This window comes from Dicentrarchus labrax, unplaced genomic scaffold (assembly GCF_905237075.1).
Source record: "Dicentrarchus labrax unplaced genomic scaffold, dlabrax2021, whole genome shotgun sequence".
NCBI lineage: Eukaryota > Metazoa > Chordata > Actinopteri > Moronidae > Dicentrarchus > Dicentrarchus labrax.
In genome coordinates, this window is record NW_026136719.1 from 28922346 (window position 1) to 28943733 (window position 21388).

The 21388-nt window shown below is 41.5% G+C and overlaps 1 protein-coding gene across 1 annotated transcript; it reads left to right on the top strand.

Annotated features, from left to right (window-relative positions):
* Nucleotides 1-660: 660 nt before the first annotated feature.
* Nucleotides 661-21268, top strand: slc7a10a (solute carrier family 7 member 10a). Its single transcript, XM_051380391.1, has 11 exons — nt 661-876; nt 6458-6662; nt 7615-7766; nt 15419-15544; nt 15805-15958; nt 16165-16288; nt 16833-16936; nt 17059-17155; nt 17316-17465; nt 19001-19178; nt 19283-21268. Exons 1-11 carry the CDS (start codon nt 771-773, stop codon nt 19381-19383), a joined length of 1497 nt encoding a protein of 498 aa, XP_051236351.1. The 5' UTR covers nt 661-770; the 3' UTR covers nt 19384-21268.
* The last annotated feature ends 120 nt before the right edge of the window (nt 21269-21388 follow it).

Sequence of the window (21388 nt, forward strand, 5' to 3'; positions counted from 1 at the left end):
TCATTTGTTCTAATATCTTTGTTTTCATATTCGTTGTCTTGTTCAGAAATACTGTCAGTCAGCAGAACGCTAAAGTAATCTTATAATCTCGACTGATCGAAGGCGTCTGTGTTGAACAGTACTGTATACTGTTGACCCTCCCCCACTTTGAAAGAATGAGCTGAGTCTCAAGTTACAGCAGTCCTGAGGGAGAACAGACTCACCTGAATCTTGTTTTTCCAGATGTAAAACTGGACTATCACCCAGGAGGGAAAAGCTGTTATTTTTATTTTTATTTAGATTTATTTGTATCTGTGGCAAAATTGAGGAGTTTGCACATGTCCAAAAGCACAAAAAATAAAATAATTATAATAATATTGATAGTTAGAATGGATTTGTACACATGCTGTACATATATACACATTGTGATAAGTTGACAGTTGTAGGTTTATACAGTTTGGTGAAATATATTCCAGCTACACATTTACAGTATGTAGCATCAAACTGATTTAGGTCCTGAGGATATATTTATTTTTTGTTGTTACTGGTTGTTGTGATTACATATACCTACATACATTCTCTGTGTAGTTCTTCAAGCCTCAGGTGTTAGATTCAGTCAGTCTACCTGAAACAAGGTGATAAGTTCAGTAGTGGCTTGTGCGCAGGCGCGCGTCCTCCTCCGTTCATCAGTAGGACATTATAAGTGCAACCCAGAGAGCGCAGCGTGGTTCAGTCTACAGTATCTGGACCGGACCGAGGCGGGCAGGAAGCACATTCGCAAGGCGGAGGCGATGGAGGACAACGAGGAAAAGAAGAAGGTTAAAAACTCCTCTAAGAGCGACAGAGTCACCCTGAAAAAAGAAATTGGACTTTTGAGCGCCTGCGCTATTATCATCGGTGAGTGTGACAACTTTTGTCTTACATGGTGTATTCATGAAGAGCGGCTCGGCTACAAAGAGAAGTTGCGTGAAGAAACGTGTCTGAGCGGCCGGCTGGTGGGAGAACTATTGTAACGTGGCGGATGTGCAGTTGTTGCACTGTGTTTAACAATATCATGCCACACAATAGGAGTCAGCCACAGAAAGGGTCAGGTTTTGTTCGAGTCCTGATCTACTGTAAGCACACTGTAGGGGACGCTTAGAATTCAAAAATAGTGTAACAGTCTTTGTGCCAGAATGTGGCACAAAACCGCCAGGATACGCGCAGAAAGAGTCGCTTTTACGCACGGATGGTCCATCTCCGATGTCTAGGTCCGGTTCGGACTTTTGGCAGAGTTCTGTGTGGAAACTGTTGCATCAGTCGGGATGATCTGACCATGGACATGCCTACGTGGCTGGATCTTTTTGAACTTGAAAGGCATGCAGTCAAAGCACAGCCTCCATGTGGTTCTGTAGGAAGGTAGAGCATTCACACTGCATCACTGCCGGGGTTCGGGCTTCAGTGCTCAACTGGGCAAAGCGAGCGTTCATCTTATTATAAACCACCCTAACTCAGATAAACCGCCCTTACTCAAAAGACTCGTGCTGTGATACGTGACATTAACGTTGTGCGGTCATAGTGAGTCTGGGTATGTTTAAATACAGGAAGCTGCGCTGTTGCACACGGCTTTCCTGTACATTATGAACAGAGCTATAGCGCTGAAAGTATGCAGTCTCGGAAACAACCCCACCTGAAGCAGTAAAGTCAACAGGTTATACAGTATGTGCTAGAATCTGCCAGTAACGCAGAGGGTTCCCCCAAGCGCCAGCTGGCATCTGATAAGCAGCCTCTGATTGGACTCATATCCCCAGCCTCTATATTTCTGGAGGGAGGGAGGGAGGGGGATGGAGGGGGAGGCGCGGCTAATGACTTCACGACACGACATGAATGTTGTCATTAAGTTATTTTTGTGTGAGAAGTTCGGTTCTTGGGTTTTGTTTAAATCACTTAGATAGCTTAACCCACCTCTTGTTATTGTACACTACGGATTGTTGTTAGTTTCTCAAAATTCAGCTTTGGTCCTTTTTCATTCATAAATAATGTTGGCTGGTTCTTCAAAAGTATTAAGATTATAACATGAGCCAAGCGCATGCAGGATGAACCACTGGACCACAGAATTGGGAAGATAAGTGAGAGAATGGATAAAGAGGTCAAGTACAAGGTCGTTTTCTAGGTTTTTCAGCAGTCATTCATCCGACTCAGTAAATCACCTCTGTGTGGTCATACACAAGGGGCAGTAGAGTCATAAGCTTGCATTACATGCAGCTAGAAAGCTGCATGTAATGGGGCATCAGGAGTGTGCCAGTGAAAACATAACAGTACTGCCATGACTTAAGTCCCATGTGTACCTCTGCAGGCGGGATCTCCAAATGTTAAGTTTCTACACCACAAGTAGGCGGACCCCCTCAAGTAAAAGGGGAACGAAACCAACATGACTGGAAGTTGAAGACAGATGTTGGACCTTCTAGTCTGTTTTATACTGTGGTTTCCACTGTAGTTTTTTTTAACATGCTGATTACCTCCTGTGGCTGCAGCTCACAGATTACACAGATTTGTGTTTTACATATTTAGGGTGATAAAAATTAAAATCAAATGGAAAGGTATTTCACTAAGCAAACAGACACAAACCTACTAGAACAACTGATAAATAGAGAACAATAGAGTCAGTGTGGCACTTTTAATACTAATGTTATCATTTTAATAGCTTATCTTTATAAGCAAGGTCATGTCTACTATGCTTTGATAGAAACTGATACAGTCACAGTGAATTCTCATTCTTTGGCCTGCCCATTTAAGTATTTTGTCCATTTGGCAAGCAGTAGCTGTACAAATCCTTCGCTAAACTCTCAAAGTACACCCACAGCTCAGATTATGCTTTACAGTATATCCGAGCTCCAAGGGTTATATACTTTGTCTAATTTAATATCGTGAGTGTGAAATGGGTGCTGAGATCACTCCGACCACTTACCAGGCCTTTTCTGCGAAGCACAGATGGAGTGAAGCCTGTGAAGCTAGTACACACATACAACATGAGTCACACTACTACCCACCAGATACAGCCTACTCACATATAACGCCCCTCTCTAGTAAGGTGGACACTGTGTGCAGTACTGCCTACACCTAGGGGCTGGACACTAAAGCAAATAAACAATATAAAAGTAGACAATGTAAATATGACAGTTACCACTATTTCCACATTGTCCCAGCCCCACCTCCACCTGCAGATATTTTCCCCTCAGGCAGTATGAGTCGGTTATGCTCCATGCTTGTCTGCACTGGTAGGATAAGTCCTAACTCTCTGTCATGATTTGAATAAAATGGTGATTTCTGAGGAGTCATTTCTCAGCTCAAGTGCATGGAGGCTGCGAGGGTCAGTAGGACTCTGATTCACGCTTTCAGCTGTGATGCCAAACTTTATGACATAACAAACACAACATAGGCGTTATGTAACAGCTCTGCATCTCACCACAGCCTCCACAATCAAATCTGACAGTGATAAATGCACTGCTCAGACGTCCTCTCTCCCCGTCATCATTAGGCAGCTCTAACGGCGAAAGCTGCGATGGCGTGCCTCACTGGGTTTGAACTGATAAAATGTTTACAGTGGACAGCAAATTTCTTGTGAAGACTCCATTTGTCCCCAAAGTTCTCCAAAGAGGAGAAAAACAGTTTTTGCTTGGACAGCTGCTGTTTGCTTGTTTTTTTTTTGTGTGTTAGTTTGTTTTGTCTTTTCTTTGTGCCAGGCTGGATTTGAACACATGACATCGTGTAACCTCCGCCAAGGAGGTTGTGTTTTCAGGGCTGTGTTTGTGTATCAGCAGGATTACACAAAAACTACTGGCCTGGATTTTCATGGAACTTGGTGGAAGGGTGTAGCATGGGCCAAAGAAGAACCCGTTAGATTTTGGAGCAGATCCAAATCACGGGGCGGACGCGTTATTATTTTTCACTCTCTTACCATTGCGAGAAAGGTTGATTGTAATACAGACATATATACTGGTTGCGCTTGCATATTTGCATATCATAGAAAACTGGACCATTGGCATGGTGGAGGTCTTCTGCACTTTCCGAGTGCCCTTCTAGGTGTGCCATAGCAAAGTGTGCCACCAGGGAACTTCTTTTTATCCCTGTTTGGGGGACAGCTGAGCCAGGACCTCAATGAGCCATGTTTCTACCACACCACAAGGCCAAATTGGAATAACTGGTTCATTCTACCAAATATAGCTAGGTTGTGTCATTACATACGTGGGACAGGTGGTGCTTGAATTTCTACTGTTTTCCATAAAGAATAAATTATACAAGCAGTCTAATTAAAGTTAGACAAACAATTTTGAAAGCAGTAAACTACTGGTTTCCTTCCACAACTACTGTTATATGCATCAGGAATCATTTTCTATCTGTTCTGGACACCAGTGAGCTATTGAAGGGTCCAGTGTTACAAGACTGAGAGGTTCTCTGTCCAATTGGGGACATGCTACTTAATTACTTAATTAATGTTCTCTAAAAATTTAGTACACACGTACATATTAGGGATGTGCATCTCCGTCACTGAGGCCAATGAAATACGCATTCCAAAGCGATAAATTGAAGGTCCATAAGAAGCTGCCAATGGGATATGACTTACCCTATTGCGATGCAGTGTGATTTGACACAGTTTGATTGAGCACAATGCAATTCAACGCGATACAATGTGATGTGAAATAATATGATGCTGCAATTCATTATGGTACAGATAATTTGATTTTCTTTGGTTCTTCTTAAGCTGCCTTCAGAAACAGTTTAGAGATTAATTTGAATATCAAATTATTGGTCACAAATAATCACTTTATAAATAATAACGGTAGGGCTTCTACTAATAATTATATCAAAATAAATCAGTTCATACCAATGCAATGATGTTAGAAATGAGTTCACCCAAAATTGTATCTGATGCACACTTTTTTTAATCGGGGCATCACATCTTGAACTTTTATGCCAGTGCAGCAATGCTAATCAGGGATTCTTGACATCGTTAGCACATGTTTTTTTGTCCATCATCCACAATCTGAGCAGCCCGCAGCATCATAGATGCTGCCATGTGGTTTAATGTCTTTGTTCTCTCCATAGTAAAACAAGACTCATGCTAACACAAATCAATTGCAGTGCAACAACCACAGACATGATGCTAGCATGTAACAGCAATGTTAAAATTCAACTGTAACTGTGATTGATTTTTTATGTTAAAAGCTAATCACACATTTTGGGGTTTTTTTGGGAGGATGGTTGTGTAGATGATTTGATTGAGGGTTTCTGTGCAGCAGCCCAAGAATAATTGTTGTCTCTTTTTGTCAGTTTGATGTATGAGCCAATTTACTGTTTTATACTCATGCAATCATCTGACTACAGAAACAGAAAAATAAATCAAAGAAGAGGCCTGTAGTCAAATTGTGTTTTTCTTTAATGAAACACGACACTGAGGGGACAGAAGAGAGCTTTAACCTGCTGATGTATGCAGTCATGTCTGTAAAACATCCCTACATCAAGTTACACTCATTACCAAATAATGACTATAATGCCAAAAGTTGTTGTTTAGCAAATTTAAAGTGAAGGGAGAGATTTAAGAATTTGACATTTTTCCTCTTCCCTGTGTGTTAAAGTTTTGGTCTTTGTTAATATTGTTCTTTCCAGCTGTATCCTCTTTGTTACCACCACACTTCTGTGTCTTCCAGAATTCAACGTAAAACAGTTGCAATATCTACTGTTGGTGCTTTTAACTCTGACCCTTGGCTTCTGTGTATCTAGGTTTAACACCTATTCTTTAGTTAAATTTTTTTTTTTTTAATTAAAAGTCATCCAAATACTTACAATATACAAAATAATAGTCCAAAAAACTTAAACATATTACACATCCGGTACACCACAAGACAGACATGATGTTGATGATAAGGTTCTTTGGAGATTAGAAGAGTCAGTTGAGGGGAATCCCCAAAGATTTGATTAAAATTTGAATGGTTTGGCTGTTTTAATAAGCCTCTAGGGATATATGGATGCTGTGTTTTTTATACAAGCCAGTTTTGTTTTCAGTGTCTCAAAAACCTGTATATGGACATTTGAGTAATTAAGGGGATTGACAAGCCTCAGACAAAACAATTCATTACTTAAAGGAGGATCTATGGGCAGGAGTGGACTAGAATACATGTTTTCATTAGTTAATCACCTGAAAATAAGATTTATTGTGTTTTTGTTAGGAGCGGATCCTCGCCTACAGAGTCCGCCATGTGTCTACAGTAGCCCAGAATGGACCAAACACTGGCTCTAGATAGGCCCTTTTGTGTTTTTTGCTATATTCTACTGGTTGCAATCTGCAACTGCACCACTAGATGCCGCTGAATCCTACACATCGGTCCTTTGCCAAGACAAACCAGAAACAAACATGAAAATTGAAATGTGTAATAGTACTTAAATATTGAATTACCTAAAAGCAAGTGTAAATAACCTGAACCTTTGCTCATCTCTGTAGGGAACATCATTGGGTCTGGGATATTCATTTCACCTAAAGGAGTGTTGGAGCATGCAGGTTCAGTGGGGCTGTCACTCATCGTATGGGTTTGTGGAGGAGGGATCTGTGCCCTTGGGTCCATGTGCTATGCTGAACTTGGCGTCACGATCCCAAAGTCTGGAGGAGACTATTCGTATGTGACCGAAATCTTTGGAGGCCTAGTGGGGTAAGTACTGTTGTTTATCACTGCTGTGCCTACACTACAACAGCAGTTGGGTTTTATTTGAGACAATTCATGTTGACTGTTTTGGTTCCCAGCAATTACCAACCTAGAGTGGAATAATAGTCTAGGGTCTGTACACAAAAGGGTTGGTTTAATACAGCTGCCTGTCTGGAACCAATCAGCTCTGAAGGTCCTGTGACTGTCATGTGGTCACGTGACATGTCAGCTGATCATAGAGCAGTACTGTAAGTATGAGAAGGTCAAACATGCCCTGTAGTCTGCATGCTTGTGGCGGTCCTAGTTTAGTCCTTTTGTGGCTTTGTTTAGCTCATTCATTTCCACGTGTAAAGCAGGTCAAAGAAACACTGGTGCTGCCTTAAAAGAACCAAACAAGAGCTAATACAGAAATATATGCATCTGTAAATTAAAAGCAGAAACATAGGCTTAACCCTCATGCCGCTCTCTCAAATGGTTCACATCCATTCAACTGCAGTTTGTGCAATGAATTAGAAAGGCATTCTCAATGCTCGAAATATTTTTTTCCACCACTTTTCATTGGGTGACAGTTAGGTGCTACAATAATAATGTAGCAACACGTCTGAAGCGCTGTCCACCACACCCTTCAGAACTACCACATCTCCCCCATTTAACGACACACTCTCTCCCTTCTTTGTGGTCGTACATCCCTCATTAAGTACATTACTCTATCACTGAGTTCTGTTCTCCTCCTCAGATAACATTAAATATGGCCAGCACTAGGGCTGCAACTACTGATTATTTTCATTATCAGTTAATCTGCTTATTATTTTCCTATGTTTCACACATATAGGAAATACAAAATCATGCATATGTACATATATCTCCATATTAAACTCGAGTTTAAAAAAATGCCACCAAAGGAACTGTTTACTCTCACATACAAAATGCTGTGTGTTTTTGTCTGTTCGTCCTGCAGCTTCCTGTTGTTATGGAGTGCCGTGCTCATCATGTATCCAACCACGCTGGCTGTCATCGCTCTCACCTTCTCCAATTACGTCTTGCAGCCGGCCTTTCCAAACTGCCTGCCTCCGTTCATTGCTACCAGACTCCTTGCCACCATCTGTATCTGTGAGTCACTAACAGCCCAAAGCCCGCTCAAAGTCCTTTTTAACCATGTTCTTTTGTTTAGTCTATATTTGGTACTTTGCTATGTTGTTTCTGAACTGTGCTTCCCAGCGATGTGAATCCCAAACTAGAAGTTGTTTGATTTTCTGTTGATGAAGTTTCTATAGGTGGTGCTTATTTTCTTTTTGTTCAGCCAGGGTAACTTCTGCTGTTAATACTAACCACATGGGTCTCCTGTTCATCTCAAACAAACCGTAAACTCAAAACACATGTGGAGGATTTTTCCAGGTGCAGAGGCTAAGAGAGAGATGCTTATTTTCATTAAATATAAAGTCAGATGCCACAGAATGAATTTCAAGTAACAACCCTTGGCAGAAAGTCCTTGCCTGTCAGGTTTCTAAAATGCAGTCAGTCGTCTTGTGCTGCATCAACATGGCATTACTCACTGTAAACTCAATGCAACATGCATGTTAGAGAAGAGCTGTGCCACTACAATGCAATGTAATTCGACCTGGCAGACGGGAATGTCTGACCTTCCACTTCAGGAATACAGCATTAGAAAAAGTAAATGTAAAAGCTTTTATTAATTGGCTGTACGTTCAATCACTATTGTGTGATGGGAAGCACAACAAACACGATAAAATATTGCTTAACTCACTGATGTCTAAAACTGTATGAAGAAGTGGCGATCAACGTCATTTAGCCCAGGCAGTACACATGGTGACTCTGTCAGTGTGTTCACATTAACTTCAATGTTGGTAATGGGTTGGGCACTTTTGGTTGATATAATGTATATGAAATTTGTATTGCACACACTCATTTACATGTGTGGTTGGGGAGTTATTGACTTCCTAAAGAGCAAATAACCAAGTAGTTATTTTACAGGAATGCAACATTTTGTGAAGGAGCCAGGCTAGTTGTTTTCGACTCTTTCCAGTGTTTATGCTATGCTAAGCTAACCATGTCCTGGTGGTGGTTTCATATTTAAAAGACCGATAATGAGAGTAGTTATTCATCTTCTTCTCTAACTTAGAAAGCAAATAAATTGTTGAACCATTCCTTTACACCAAAAACTGTTCAGCACAGAAAAACCCTTTTACATTTTTGGGATGATGTGAAGAATTGTCTCTTGTTGGCGTGAACAAAATTGACAAGCTGGTTGGTGGCTGGAATGTTGACCAGGTTTTTCAGGTTGATTGGCTCATGAAAGTCTGACAGGTGATTTGGAGTTTATGTGTCTGTTTGGGGCCTGTCTGGAAAAAGTGGATTTGACACCTTTTTTAGAAATCAGGTTCAGAGGATCCCATTGGTGTATTGATAGTGTGACTGACTGTTTTAAATTCCTGTTGGCTGCTTGCTGCCGCTCTGGCCTCTACCGCAGTCATCGTGACATCCCGGTTCCAAGTATCACACTTCAGACCTTTTAGGTCATCTGACTGTATGACCCAGAGTGACTCCCAGTGAGGTAAACATCAGAGCAGACGTTCCTAGATTAACATAACAACCTGAATTTAGGGTCAGCACACTTAAAATCCATTAAAGAATTAAGCATTGAATGATGGCAGATCATAATTAAGTGTTGCAAAACCAAATGAGAGCAAGAAGCAGTAGGTCCTGCCTCGACAAATCTGTCCATTCAGCAGGATAAACCTGCATCCACTGACCAATGTGAGAGTAAGTGGCGAATAGGTTGGAAGACGCTCTATGAATGTAAAAAGCAAGGGAGGGTAGAACAAACTTTGCAAACCAAATCCAGACACTTTGATCTCATGGCTTGAAGATATTATGGTTTTGTGATAGTTCACGGTGTGCTGACAGCTGTCATTGTCATTTGATAATTCCTTATGAAGCACTGTGCTCTACTTCAAGCTTCTAATCTGATCAGCGCCTTTCCTTGCAATGTTGGAGTACAGCAATCTGTATTTAAAATAGCCAGTGGCAGAAGCGGCGTGTGCATGTATCTGGTCGACGAGCCAGCCAGTTTGGTCTTGTCTGAACTGGATGGAGAACTGGGGGTATAGACAGGAGAGGGATGGGTATCTGTGCGTGAGAGTGTGTGTGCATGTGTCAGGCTGGGGTTAGTATGTACAGAGCACGCGGGTGTACCTCCACTATTTTTGGCGACACAACTGCTGCCTAGTTAGGCCAGGGGCCTGCTCTCTCTCTGTGTGTGTTTGTGTGTGTTTGTGTGTGTGTGTGTGTGTGTGTGTGTGTGTGTGTGTGTGTGTGTGTTTCTCTGCACATGTGTGTGCCTGTGTGTTTGTTTGTCAGTATCAGTGTCAGACTGTATAATGGTGCCAGCCTTTGTTGACGCCGCTAATGAGAGGGTGTGTCTACGCCATTGTGCATTGTTTCACAGTGGTTACCGTGACGCTCCTGTCACCGAGCACCATGGAAACAGGAAATGGGCAGGACACCTTGCGCATCAATGATGGGGGATCCCATTGGCCAGTTGACATTCTGGTTAGCGGTTTATGATGTTCCTATTGGCTGCTTGGTACCGCCCCCCCTCCTCCCCTCTGGTCCACAGCATCACACTTTAGACCTACAGTCACAGTGACATTATAGTCATCTGTCATGAGCAGTTATATAAGCTTCAATTTACGGCTGAAACTTTACTCGCATCTTGTGAGCAGGGAAAGGGTCAGGTTCCTTTCTGCGTCCTGAACACGGATTGAGAAGATGTTCCTGAACCCTGCAAGAATCTTGGATGATGAAATTGATGGTTAAGTTTAATATGTTTTTACAATACAGCTCCATCACACTCATACACTGAATTCAGATGCGTGGAAGTGAGACAAGTCGCTGGTGTAAATGATAAACTTCTAGTTAGGTGTATATGCCATAATCGCAAATGTAGGAACGTATGTATGAGGACCTCCACCTACAGCCTTTACTGTGAGAAGAGGATGGATATTTTTGATTCAAAAGCCATGCATTGTTTTACACTCTGTATGTGTGTGTGCTCTGCAGTGGTGTTCATCATCAGTGCTCTTCTAGACAAATTCAGGGACATGAACCACAAACTGACCCACAGAGGTGAAAGCTTGTCAAGTTGATCCTAATGTCCACAAAAGAAACTAGCAAAACTGGAGATAAGTATTACGTCACTTTAGGACTTTATACTGATCTATACTGTTTCTTAAGTGTCTAGGCTGCTAGGGATAAATTGTCAACAGTTCTCAGCACTTGGTGGACGGTGTTTTCTGAAACCCTCAGTGAGCTTAACCGGATTAAATGTTGTTCTGCCCCACTGAGTCTTATTAAGGCCGCTGTTATGTCAACTGAACTTTTCTTGGTGAAGGGTTTATGAATGTGAGTCAGCCTAGATATGTTCCCAGCTCCCCTGCAGAATGTCACAAGTGACCCAGGTGTGTGTGTGTGTGTGTGAGAGTGTAAACCAGACAGGTCCAGTTGTGGGCTGGTTGTTTTCTTCTAAGAATAGAAGCACTGGAAATCCCACAGCAGCACTGTCATGCGCCTAGTACGTCCATTTGAGAAGATTTACTATGTAACCCAACTTTATGTAGTCAAATATTAATCACTTTTACTGGATAGAAAGCTGAAACAGTACATTTTAAAGCAATGACCATTAGAATAAATGTCTTATTTCTTTAAAATGTAAAAGACAGTAACAGGGTCACTGAACCAAGCATTGTTCATTTCACATTATAGCCGACAATTACTAGAAATGTAATGGGGTTTTTTTCAAAGCAGGAGAGACATACACCCTGATTTTCAGTTTTACTGTAGAGCAGCAATAGCAGCTTCTGTTGTTCATTCCAGCGCAGCAGGGAGCCAGTTTTAGTGTGTGTGTGTGTGTGTGTGTGTGTGTGTGTGTGTGTGTGTGTGTGTGTGTGTGTGTGTGTGTGTGTGTGTGTGTGTGTGTGTGTGTGTGTGTGTGTGTGTGTGTGTGTGTGTGTGTGTGTGTGTGTGTGTGTGTGTGTCATCCGTGTGTGTCATCCGTGTGGTGGTGCAGCAGTAGTAGAAAGAGAAAAAGTAGTAGTATGTTCCAGCCGTTATGTCTCTCCTGCTTGCTTTGATGGATGACTTTAACATAACAAGCCTAATAAATCATTCCATTATTTAAATAAAATGCCTTTTCTTTTTTGTTTCCCAACTGAACTGCTGCCAGAAGCTGAATGCCCTACAGAGGAACACTAGGTATCATTTAAGTCCTCTGTGCCTTAAATCGTGTCTGCTTTTATGAGCGTTTGGAAAAGAGAGAACAACGATACAAATAGGCACAGCGTATACACAAGTGAATGAAGCAGTGCAGAGAATGCAGGCTAAGAATAAATGGAGACATCATGCGCAAATTGCATTTGAGTGATTTCAATTTAATTGTGGCACTCCTAGACTTCCACAGATCCCCCCCTTACTTTATAGTTTGAATGAGGGATCATGATCAGACAGCTACAACTGCTCTGCAGATGGAAAAATCTGAGAAAAAAGTGGTAAGGATATGGATGACTCGTGGGATAAAGAGATCATCACATAATGCACTTATTCGTCCGATCCCTTCAGCAACTTTGCTCTATCATTAAAACAAGTCGCATCTCATCTTTTAAAGAGTAAATACGATAAAATGCTAATGTACCACAGTAATAACAAACCTGCTAATTTTGCAGTGTCTGAATTCATCTTCAGACATGTCTGCACACAGCTCTGTGAAAGATACATTATGGGGAAAAACATGTTATTGTTACTTATAATTTTCTGATGTTGCAGAGAGCTGGCATTCCGGTTTTAGTTCACGCCCAAGAGGAAGCACACAATTCAAAAGACTGTTAGTCTAACCAAGTTGTTATATTTGTTCTTTATCTTTTAAGATTATCATCTTAAAGATAGTTAAATAAGAATCTGTTTGTGAAATTGAAAATCCATGAGAAAAAATGTAAATATACAAAAGCTATGCTAAAACAAAACCAATCTAACCTTTCCTCTTGACATGTATAATTATGTGCTCCCCCATCTGTCTGTAACAGTCTGTGTTGTTGCCCTCTTAGCTAGGTCTCTTTTAAAAAGGAGAGTTTAAGCCTGAATGGGAGTTAAATAAAGAAAAATGACCAGTGACGGCTGAGTGCACCCTTCCTTTTATCTAGCCCTAACACTACATCACTGACTGTACTGTGTTAGTTGTCGGCATGTGTCTGCATTTAGACTAAACAGACTAAATCCTGTAGATTTACTGTAGTCTGGAGGGATTCTGGTGTCAGATACCTTGTGGCGCATAGACAGGACTTGGGGGGGGTTATTGCCAGCTCAGTGACTCCAGTGACCAGATCCTGGACCAAGAGGAGGCGTTCCTGAGGTTAAAGCCCCCTGATAAATCTCCACAAAGTTAGGTTCAGAATCCATTAAGAGTAAAAGCAGTAATTAGTTTAGTATTCTAGTGCTGAGGCAGCATTCAATGGAAACTGTGACAGCAGGACACAGATTTACCTGTGCTGTCACATTCAAAGCCCACTGGCACCTCCTTCCTGTCAGGGTTAACACAGGGAGGGGGGAGACACAGAAACGGAAATGCATGTAACATCCCTAGGGTAACTGACTATAAAACACAGCGGTGTTGTAGGGAGAGAGAAAGCTCTGCCCGGTGCCACCAAAACCTCCTGCCAAAAATTCACACGTGTGTGTATGTGTGTGTATGTGTGTGTTCCTGCGCCAGCGGAAGCAGTTTGTTCAGATTTCTGTGCTGGGAGGGGAACCTTGCCCCGGTGATGGATGGTCGATAACACCCCCCACCCGTATTTCCTTTCTCACACACACACACACACACACACACACACACACACACACACACACACACACACACACACACACACACACACACACACTGCTGTGCTATTACTGCAACAGAGTGTGTTTGTGTGTAAAAGAAGAGAAATTGAGAAATATAGAGAAATATGAAGAGAATGAGACACCTGCAGAAAACTACAGGAGGGACAAAGAAAGACGGATAGACAATGTTAATTACACACACCCTATGGCCTAAACTGAGTCCTAATCTGTAGCTGTTTTTGTTTTCTTGGAGTCCCACACTATCCTGAGTGCACATTAAACACAAGCAATGGTCAGTATAAAAGACAGGGTCTTTTGGTCCATGTCTATTCCTGTCTAAATCCTCATTTGTGCAAGCATTATTTAAGCCGGTGCCGTTTGAGATTTCTAGATCACAGGTGTGTAAGTTACAAATGGACTTGGATGTGTTTAAGCAAGTTTTGTTTATGCTCTTTATCTTTTATGAATTAAACACAAGCACACCATTAGAAATGGTTTTAAGGCTTAGTTCAAGTATAAATCTAAGAACATTTTTATAGATTTTAAATCAGGGTTTATCAGATTACTTCATAATCATGAGTACTTTGAAGGTGGTTGTGGTTGTCTGTCTGTAGGTTCGTAGTGAGGTTTAGATTTCATTACTGAAACATGAGACCAGGAAATTGGCTTTACATTTATGTAAGGGCTGCATGTCTGAAAGAAACCTATAGCATCAGGACATCAGGCATTGTACAGCACACAGTATATTATACAGCATATATGAAGCAAAGGCTGCGAGTCAGTTAGAATACCACACCCTTTTAGTAGTGTGACCCAGGCTTAACTTGCGGGGCTCTGTTCATTCTTTTGTTGCATCCTGCTGTCCCACCACTCACCCTAAAGCTATGCTGATGCCCCTGCTGACAGCATTTCAAAAGCAGTGCAAGAAAAGTACAACTACACTTGTTTTCTCTCTGTCTTTCTTTCTCTGTACTGGTAGCAGGACTCACACTTCCTACTGGGTTTACCTCTCTCTTGTAAGCCCGCACTTCAGTTTCAGGGCAACTGGAGAGCCACTTGCACTTGTCCAGATTGGCTCACTTGGAATTTGGCCAACCCTTGTTATTGTGGCACTCGCAAACACGCAATACTGAGGGTCAGTGTGAAGGTCAATGGCTGAGGCTGTGGTGTGGGGAGCAGGGGCACACACACACACACACACACACACACACACACACACACACACAATGCAAGTAGGAAATGGGAAGTAGGAAGTGTTCAATTCCATAGACTTCTATCTGTTTTGTCAGGAAAGATGGTCTGTCTTTTGCTTCTGTGTGCTGACAAGAGAGGAATGTGCAGTCAGTGAGACAATGTACACACCTTAACCTTTAACATACATATGAAAGAGGCAAGACACATATAGTCACTGTGAATTGTCATTGTAAAAAATATACTGATGCTTGTGTATGTAGATTGAATGTGGGCATAATTAGAAACACTATACAATGTGTTGAAGGTCTCATAACATTTCCACATTGCAATGCTCTGTCAGTGCAGGATAATGGAGTTTGGATTCTGATGCATTGCATCCATTATGATTTTTTAAAAGGGTAATAATTACCTTAATAAAAGGAAACATTAAAGGGAGATTATTTAAAGTTTGTGTGATTGTGTATCCATGTATTTTTCAATTTGTCATTGTAAAACTGTACCCAGCTGGTAAAAAAATGCTACTTTTATATAGTGGAGGTTCTACTCATCTATTACACTGCACTGTGAGAAAACCCTGCATTTATAAGGCAAAGCCTGTTAGACACATGATCATTTTAAAATATTTTAAGTGTGTGTGTGTGTGTGGTTTTTTATTTTTATTTTTTAAATGTATGCAGTATTCCTGACCTGGGTGAATTGCTCCAGTGTGCGCTGGGCGACAAGGATCCAGGATGTTTTCACCGTAGCAAAACTCCTTGCTCTGGCACTCATCATCGTGGTAGGACTTGTCCAAATCTGTAGAGGTAAACACAAACACGCACACACACACGCACACACATTCTGGTGAGATGAAATCCTCAACATGACAGTAATTTCTGGTTTGGAATGAATTATGCATATTTAGATATAGTACACTGATTGCTTAATCACAGATTTGATTGTATCTTCATTAGAGAACAAGTTATTTATTATTTTTTTATATATAAGTGATATTGTATATGCACTTATTGGACTAGGCCATGAAACAATTTTGACACACATCCTTTCCTCTCACCTGGTCCAGGTCACTATGATGCCCTAAGGCCCAGTGTGGCCTTTGAATTCAGCCAGGACCCCTCAGTGGGACAGATAGCGCTGGCCTTCCTTCAGGCCTCCTTCGCCTACAGCGGCTGGAATTTCCTCAACTATGTCACAGAGGAGATCGTGGAGCCACGCAAGTACGTCACGTACATGCACAGATAGCATTTCACAGCTCTACAGTTTCCGTATAAACAACTGACACTAAAGTATATCAATCTAAATGTACACCTCAGTCACTTTAGTGTTGTTATTGCTGTGTATAACCTGCAGAAACTCAAGTTTTGTAATGCTGGTACACCAACATCTGAATTACCGCCAATACTTTTATCATTATTTGCATTAGGAACCTGCCCCTTGCCATTTACATTTCCATCCCACTGGTGACACTTGTCTACACCATGACCAACATCGCTTACTTCTCCTCCATGACCCCTGAGGAGCTGCTGGCCTCCAACGCTGTGGCAGTGGTGAGCAGCTCTCCAGCTCCATGAATGGATGATTTATATGGGAGCTCGTTTACATACTGTTCAACAAGAGTCTCAGTTGTCTGAAAACATATTCTGTCTAAGACTAAGTCTGCTGAAGCTGAGGATCCTAGCATGAGACAGACCTCAACCAACCAATTAATCAATCAGCCAATAAGATTAAAGTTTGTTGCATGATCCCAGGGGGAAAACTGGGAAACAGTCATGAGTTCAGTTTTTGATTACTTTCCTTTTGAAGTACTTGAAATACAAGCAGTGTCCTGGTACATTAGAGGATAAGGCCGTCATTATTCAAATTTTTAAAACACCTAAAAGGGACTAAAAACACCAGTTTTCTATCCCATAAACAAACGCCTGTGCAGCAACAGTCTGATATAGCTATGCAGGGTGTTCAAAACGTACAACGCACCTTTCACTGAAATTAATAATTTAACATCTTACTGTTACGGACTGACTAAATAAATCAATAAGTCAGTCACTCAGTAAAAGTCAATAATCTGATCCATCAGATGTTGTGTTGTTCCAGACATTCGGGGAAAAGCTGCTGGGGATGTTTTCCTGGGTGATGCCGATCTCTGTAGCACTGTCCACCTTTGGAGGAATCAATGGATATCTGTTCACCTCCTCCAGGTAGAACACACTCACCTTCCTTTGTCAAATATGTCCTCAGAATAAATAAACAGTGGCGTCGACCCTGTGTTAAGATGAACATACACACGTACAAGTCTGTGTCTGTGTCTGTCTATCTGTAGGTTGTGTTTCTCGGGAGCCAGAGAGGGTCACCTGCCCTACCTGCTGGCTATGATCCACCTAAAGAACTGCACTCCAATCCCCGCCCTGCTGGTCTGTGTGAGTACTGCGCTCACAGCTTTGTCTACTCTGTCCAGCCTCACAGGAGAAGCAGTCGCCACACGCACAGATTATTTTTGAATATTAATATTGTATCATTTGGCATTATTTTCAGTTAGTTCATACATTTGACCTCTGAACCTGCATTCATCTCCCACAGTGCATTGCCACCATATTCATCCTGTGCATTGGAGAGACACACAACCTGATCAACTATGTGTCCTTCATCAACTATCTGTCTTATGGTGTAACCATTGCCGGCCTCCTCTACCTCCGCAAGAAGAGACCCAACCTGGCCAGACCCATCAAGGTACAGAACCCAGAATCCACAGTAGGAATAATATTTAAAGATCCCCGTCAGACATATATCAAGACATATATATATATATATATATATATATATATATAGTGTGTGCTTTGATGTGTGTCTGATATGTTTGATATGTATAATATCCACCTAAAATCCTAAAAGGCATCTGCACCTCATTACAAATTCCAGAATCTATGAATATGCTCATTTAGCTCATTTCTGAAGTTTTCCTGCTCCTCCTTCACTGTAAAGTCCATTCTCAGTGGATGTGCACTGGAGGCTTCAAGTTTCTACATCACACTGTAGAAGTTGTATACTGGACTGCGTAGTAGATCAGATGATGTATACTCAGCAAAGAGTACAAAATGGCTGCCTCAAGAAGTTGCAGTAAGTAAGTTATAATAGACTTTGTAATTATGGCACCCCTACAAAACTGTGCCTGTTATGTTTTCTCGGTCAAAGACAATTTCCTACTGGAGGATAAAACACCACTCTGTCTAGATTAGTATACTGTATCAAAGTGTAGGGATAATGTATATAAGCTTAGGCCCCAGTCTTAGACGGCTCAGTTTTGCAAGACACCAGATGTCACTGTGCTTGCTGCATTTGAACCCCCGAAGCTTTGAATCTTTTTTTCAGCACAAATGCGAAGAAAGCCCCGAGCTTCATAAGGCTCCATCCGCTAGGAACAGATTAATATTTTAAGTTTTATCACCTCAGCTGAGCAGCAGCCATGAAACCAAACATTAACTCAGCAGCCAAAGTGGCCACAAAGCTGTTAACAGGACAATTAATGGGCCATTGCATATAGTCAGATGTGACTTGCTGGTAGTTTGTCACTTATGGTCGCCGTCATGGATATGGACAGTACTTTGGCGCCACCTGGTGTCTACTTTCATGTTCATCCCTCAGGGGCAATTGAGGCAAACAGAAAAACACATAGCATAGACAATTGATACACACACACACACACACACACACACACACACACACACACACACACACACACACACACACACACACACACACACACACACACACACACACACACACACACGTTGGACTATGTGAGATAATAAAGTCCTGCTTTAATATCAAGAGCCTTTTCCCGCGGTGTCAGTGCACTGAAAAGTATTTTGTAGTCATCCGTTTGTCTCCAGTCTTATGCAAAACTACTCACTGGGTTAAATGGCTTTAATGCGATGCATTGTGCGGTGCATACAACAAACAAAATCACTCTCACAGTCTAACTAACGCAGTCGTAAAAAAAGCTGCAGAAACGATAAAACGTTTGCTCCCAGTGTCAGAGGAGCACACTCACCCACAGAGTGTGTCACAATTATTCATAATTTTGTATTAAATCGTTTTAATTAATTTTGCTTGGATACAGTACACTGCATACAGAAACTATGTGGGTTTGCAACTGTCTCAAATGGAAGAAATTTTAAAATTCTAATCTTATTTAATGCAAGGTGGCAATTTTTTGGAAAAGAGAAAGGATTGTGTGGAATTGAGTCTGTGTCTGTCCTGTGCAGGTGAACATGCTGATCCCCATCAGCTACATGATATTTTGGGCTGTGCTGCTGGGCTTCAGTCTGTACTCTGAACCAGTGGTTTGTGGCCTGGGAATGGTCATCATGCTGACTGGAGTCCCCGTATACTTTGTGGGTGTTTGGTGGAAGGACAAACCCAAATGGGTCTACAGGCTAGTAGGTGAGTTGGCCTGTGCCACCGTCCAGTGTTAACTGATATTTATTTAGATATGTTAGCAGTTCATCCCTTTAATTAAACTCCTCATGTTGTCTTTTGTGTTGCAGAAAGAGTCACATACATGGGCCAGAAGGTGTGTTATGTGGTGTTTCCTCAGGAAGACCCTTCAGAGACTGAACCCCTCACTGCCTCCAAAGCCATTGACTGAGCAGTGCAGTCAGCCAGGAAGTCCCTTTTTAGATCAACCTGTACTTCCAGTTTTTTGTGTTACAGTTTATCACAGTTTGGTCAGTTTGTGGTGATGGTGAGCAGATGATTTCGTCCATGTTCTTGAACAAGTGCAGCCTGAGTGGGGCTGCGATGAAGCGCCAGTATAAAAGAAGCTGATGGATATACTTTGGGAATTAGCATGTTAAGCCCTAAAGTTGCCTAATGTTTATTGTTGGTTTGGTAGTACTGTACTCCCCTTTGTCCTCACCAGTATGCCAAGTTTTTCTCTTCTTTCATGCAGATCTTTAGCTCATCATCTCGCTTCTACTCACTGAAGGAACCTCCATCTGTACTCTTCCGCTTCACTTCCAAGATATTCTTCTTTTATGACTTCAACTAAATCCTTGAGCTGATGTGCCTTATGAAATGTATGTGTTGGTATAGTGTAATGGTTTGTGCGGGTATTTTGATTGTGTAATAACTTTTATGAGGTAAATATGCAAGCAGTTTCTGCACTTGGCAATACTTCTCTTTTACTGCTGCTACCTTCAGCTCTCTCTCACTAATTACTCACATGTTTACTGTGGATGAGTATTTTTCCGTCTGTATCTCTGCCAGGCCACAGTATCTGGCCTTCCTTTTTACTTTACATCCCTCTCTTTTTTATTATGTCATGCCTCTCCTGAGAGATACTGCAGGTGCCTTCATATTGATATTAGAGAGGTTATCCACACAACACTCATCTTTCCCAGCAATATTTACAGCACAGGAGTAACAGGAGGATGATGGGAAGTTTGTGGCTGTCAGCTGGACCGAAAGGCTGACTCTCTCTCAAAAGATTAAGCTGCATCATTTCAACACATGTTGACAGGCTGTTCTTCAGGTTTTTAATGTACACCTGTCTCCTTTGGTCTCCGAGCACCCCGAGCCTCTGTTGAGCTTGTTGCTTTGGAAATGTTCTCATCTCTGGGAATGAATGCCACTGTGAACTCTATAAGGTGCTTGACCTGCCAAGACAGTTATTAGATTTCAGATTTTTCACCTGATGTGATTTAGTACTTAACATTGATGTTACATTAGCAGGATCCATGTTGACAGATAGATGGGTGGCAGTGGATGTTTACTTGTGCATGGGCTTTCTCCCACTTCCCCAAAGACACATCATCACTGCAGTTACCCCAGCACGCTGACTTACTATGATATTATTGAATAATATAGTTGAACTGATTATCATCCCATTTGACCTACTGTGGACTTTCAGTGGTAGTTGAATCGAAAAGATATTGACTTATTATGACCCAATCGAGCAACTGAGTTTAAAAACTTCAATTATTAAGATCAAGTTTCCTTACTGAAGTTGTGGTACCACTACCTTAACACAGTATGCTAATTTACTGTGGCCCAGGAGATATTTGTGTTTATGTGTGTTTCGGTAATTCCTTATAGCACTTGTCTATAAGCTGTTTATGTCGTTCTGTACATGCAACAGAACATAGAAGGTCTGGGCCAGTGGCCTTTTTAACATGATGAAACCAGCAGGTTGGAACTTGGATTGAACCTTCAGTCCTTTTCCAGGCCAGATGCTGGGAATCCAATCCCCCCCATCAAATCCACACAAAAAGACTCAAACTTAAAGATGACGTGTACATCTGTCTGCCACGTCCAGACGCTGTTAGTTCAGCTGAGATCTGTAAATACTGTGTAAAGAAAAAAGAAAAAAACTGCCTTTGGACTTTGAAAGATCACATTCCTCAGACATGTTGTGATACATTTTACATACTGTACAATTGATGGGTGTACATCTGTGTTTCGTAAGAGTGTTAAGTTGTACAAGAATAACAATGTAATTGCTCATTAAATATAGCAACTTCTAAGAAGCATAATTCTTTTTCGATAATGCAACTGGTTATTGTGTCCTCGATATCATCCCAAGACTTTTCATCTAGCGACATCATCAGCTCTAAATTGATCACTTCAGCTATACTTAGTATTGTGTGCTAATT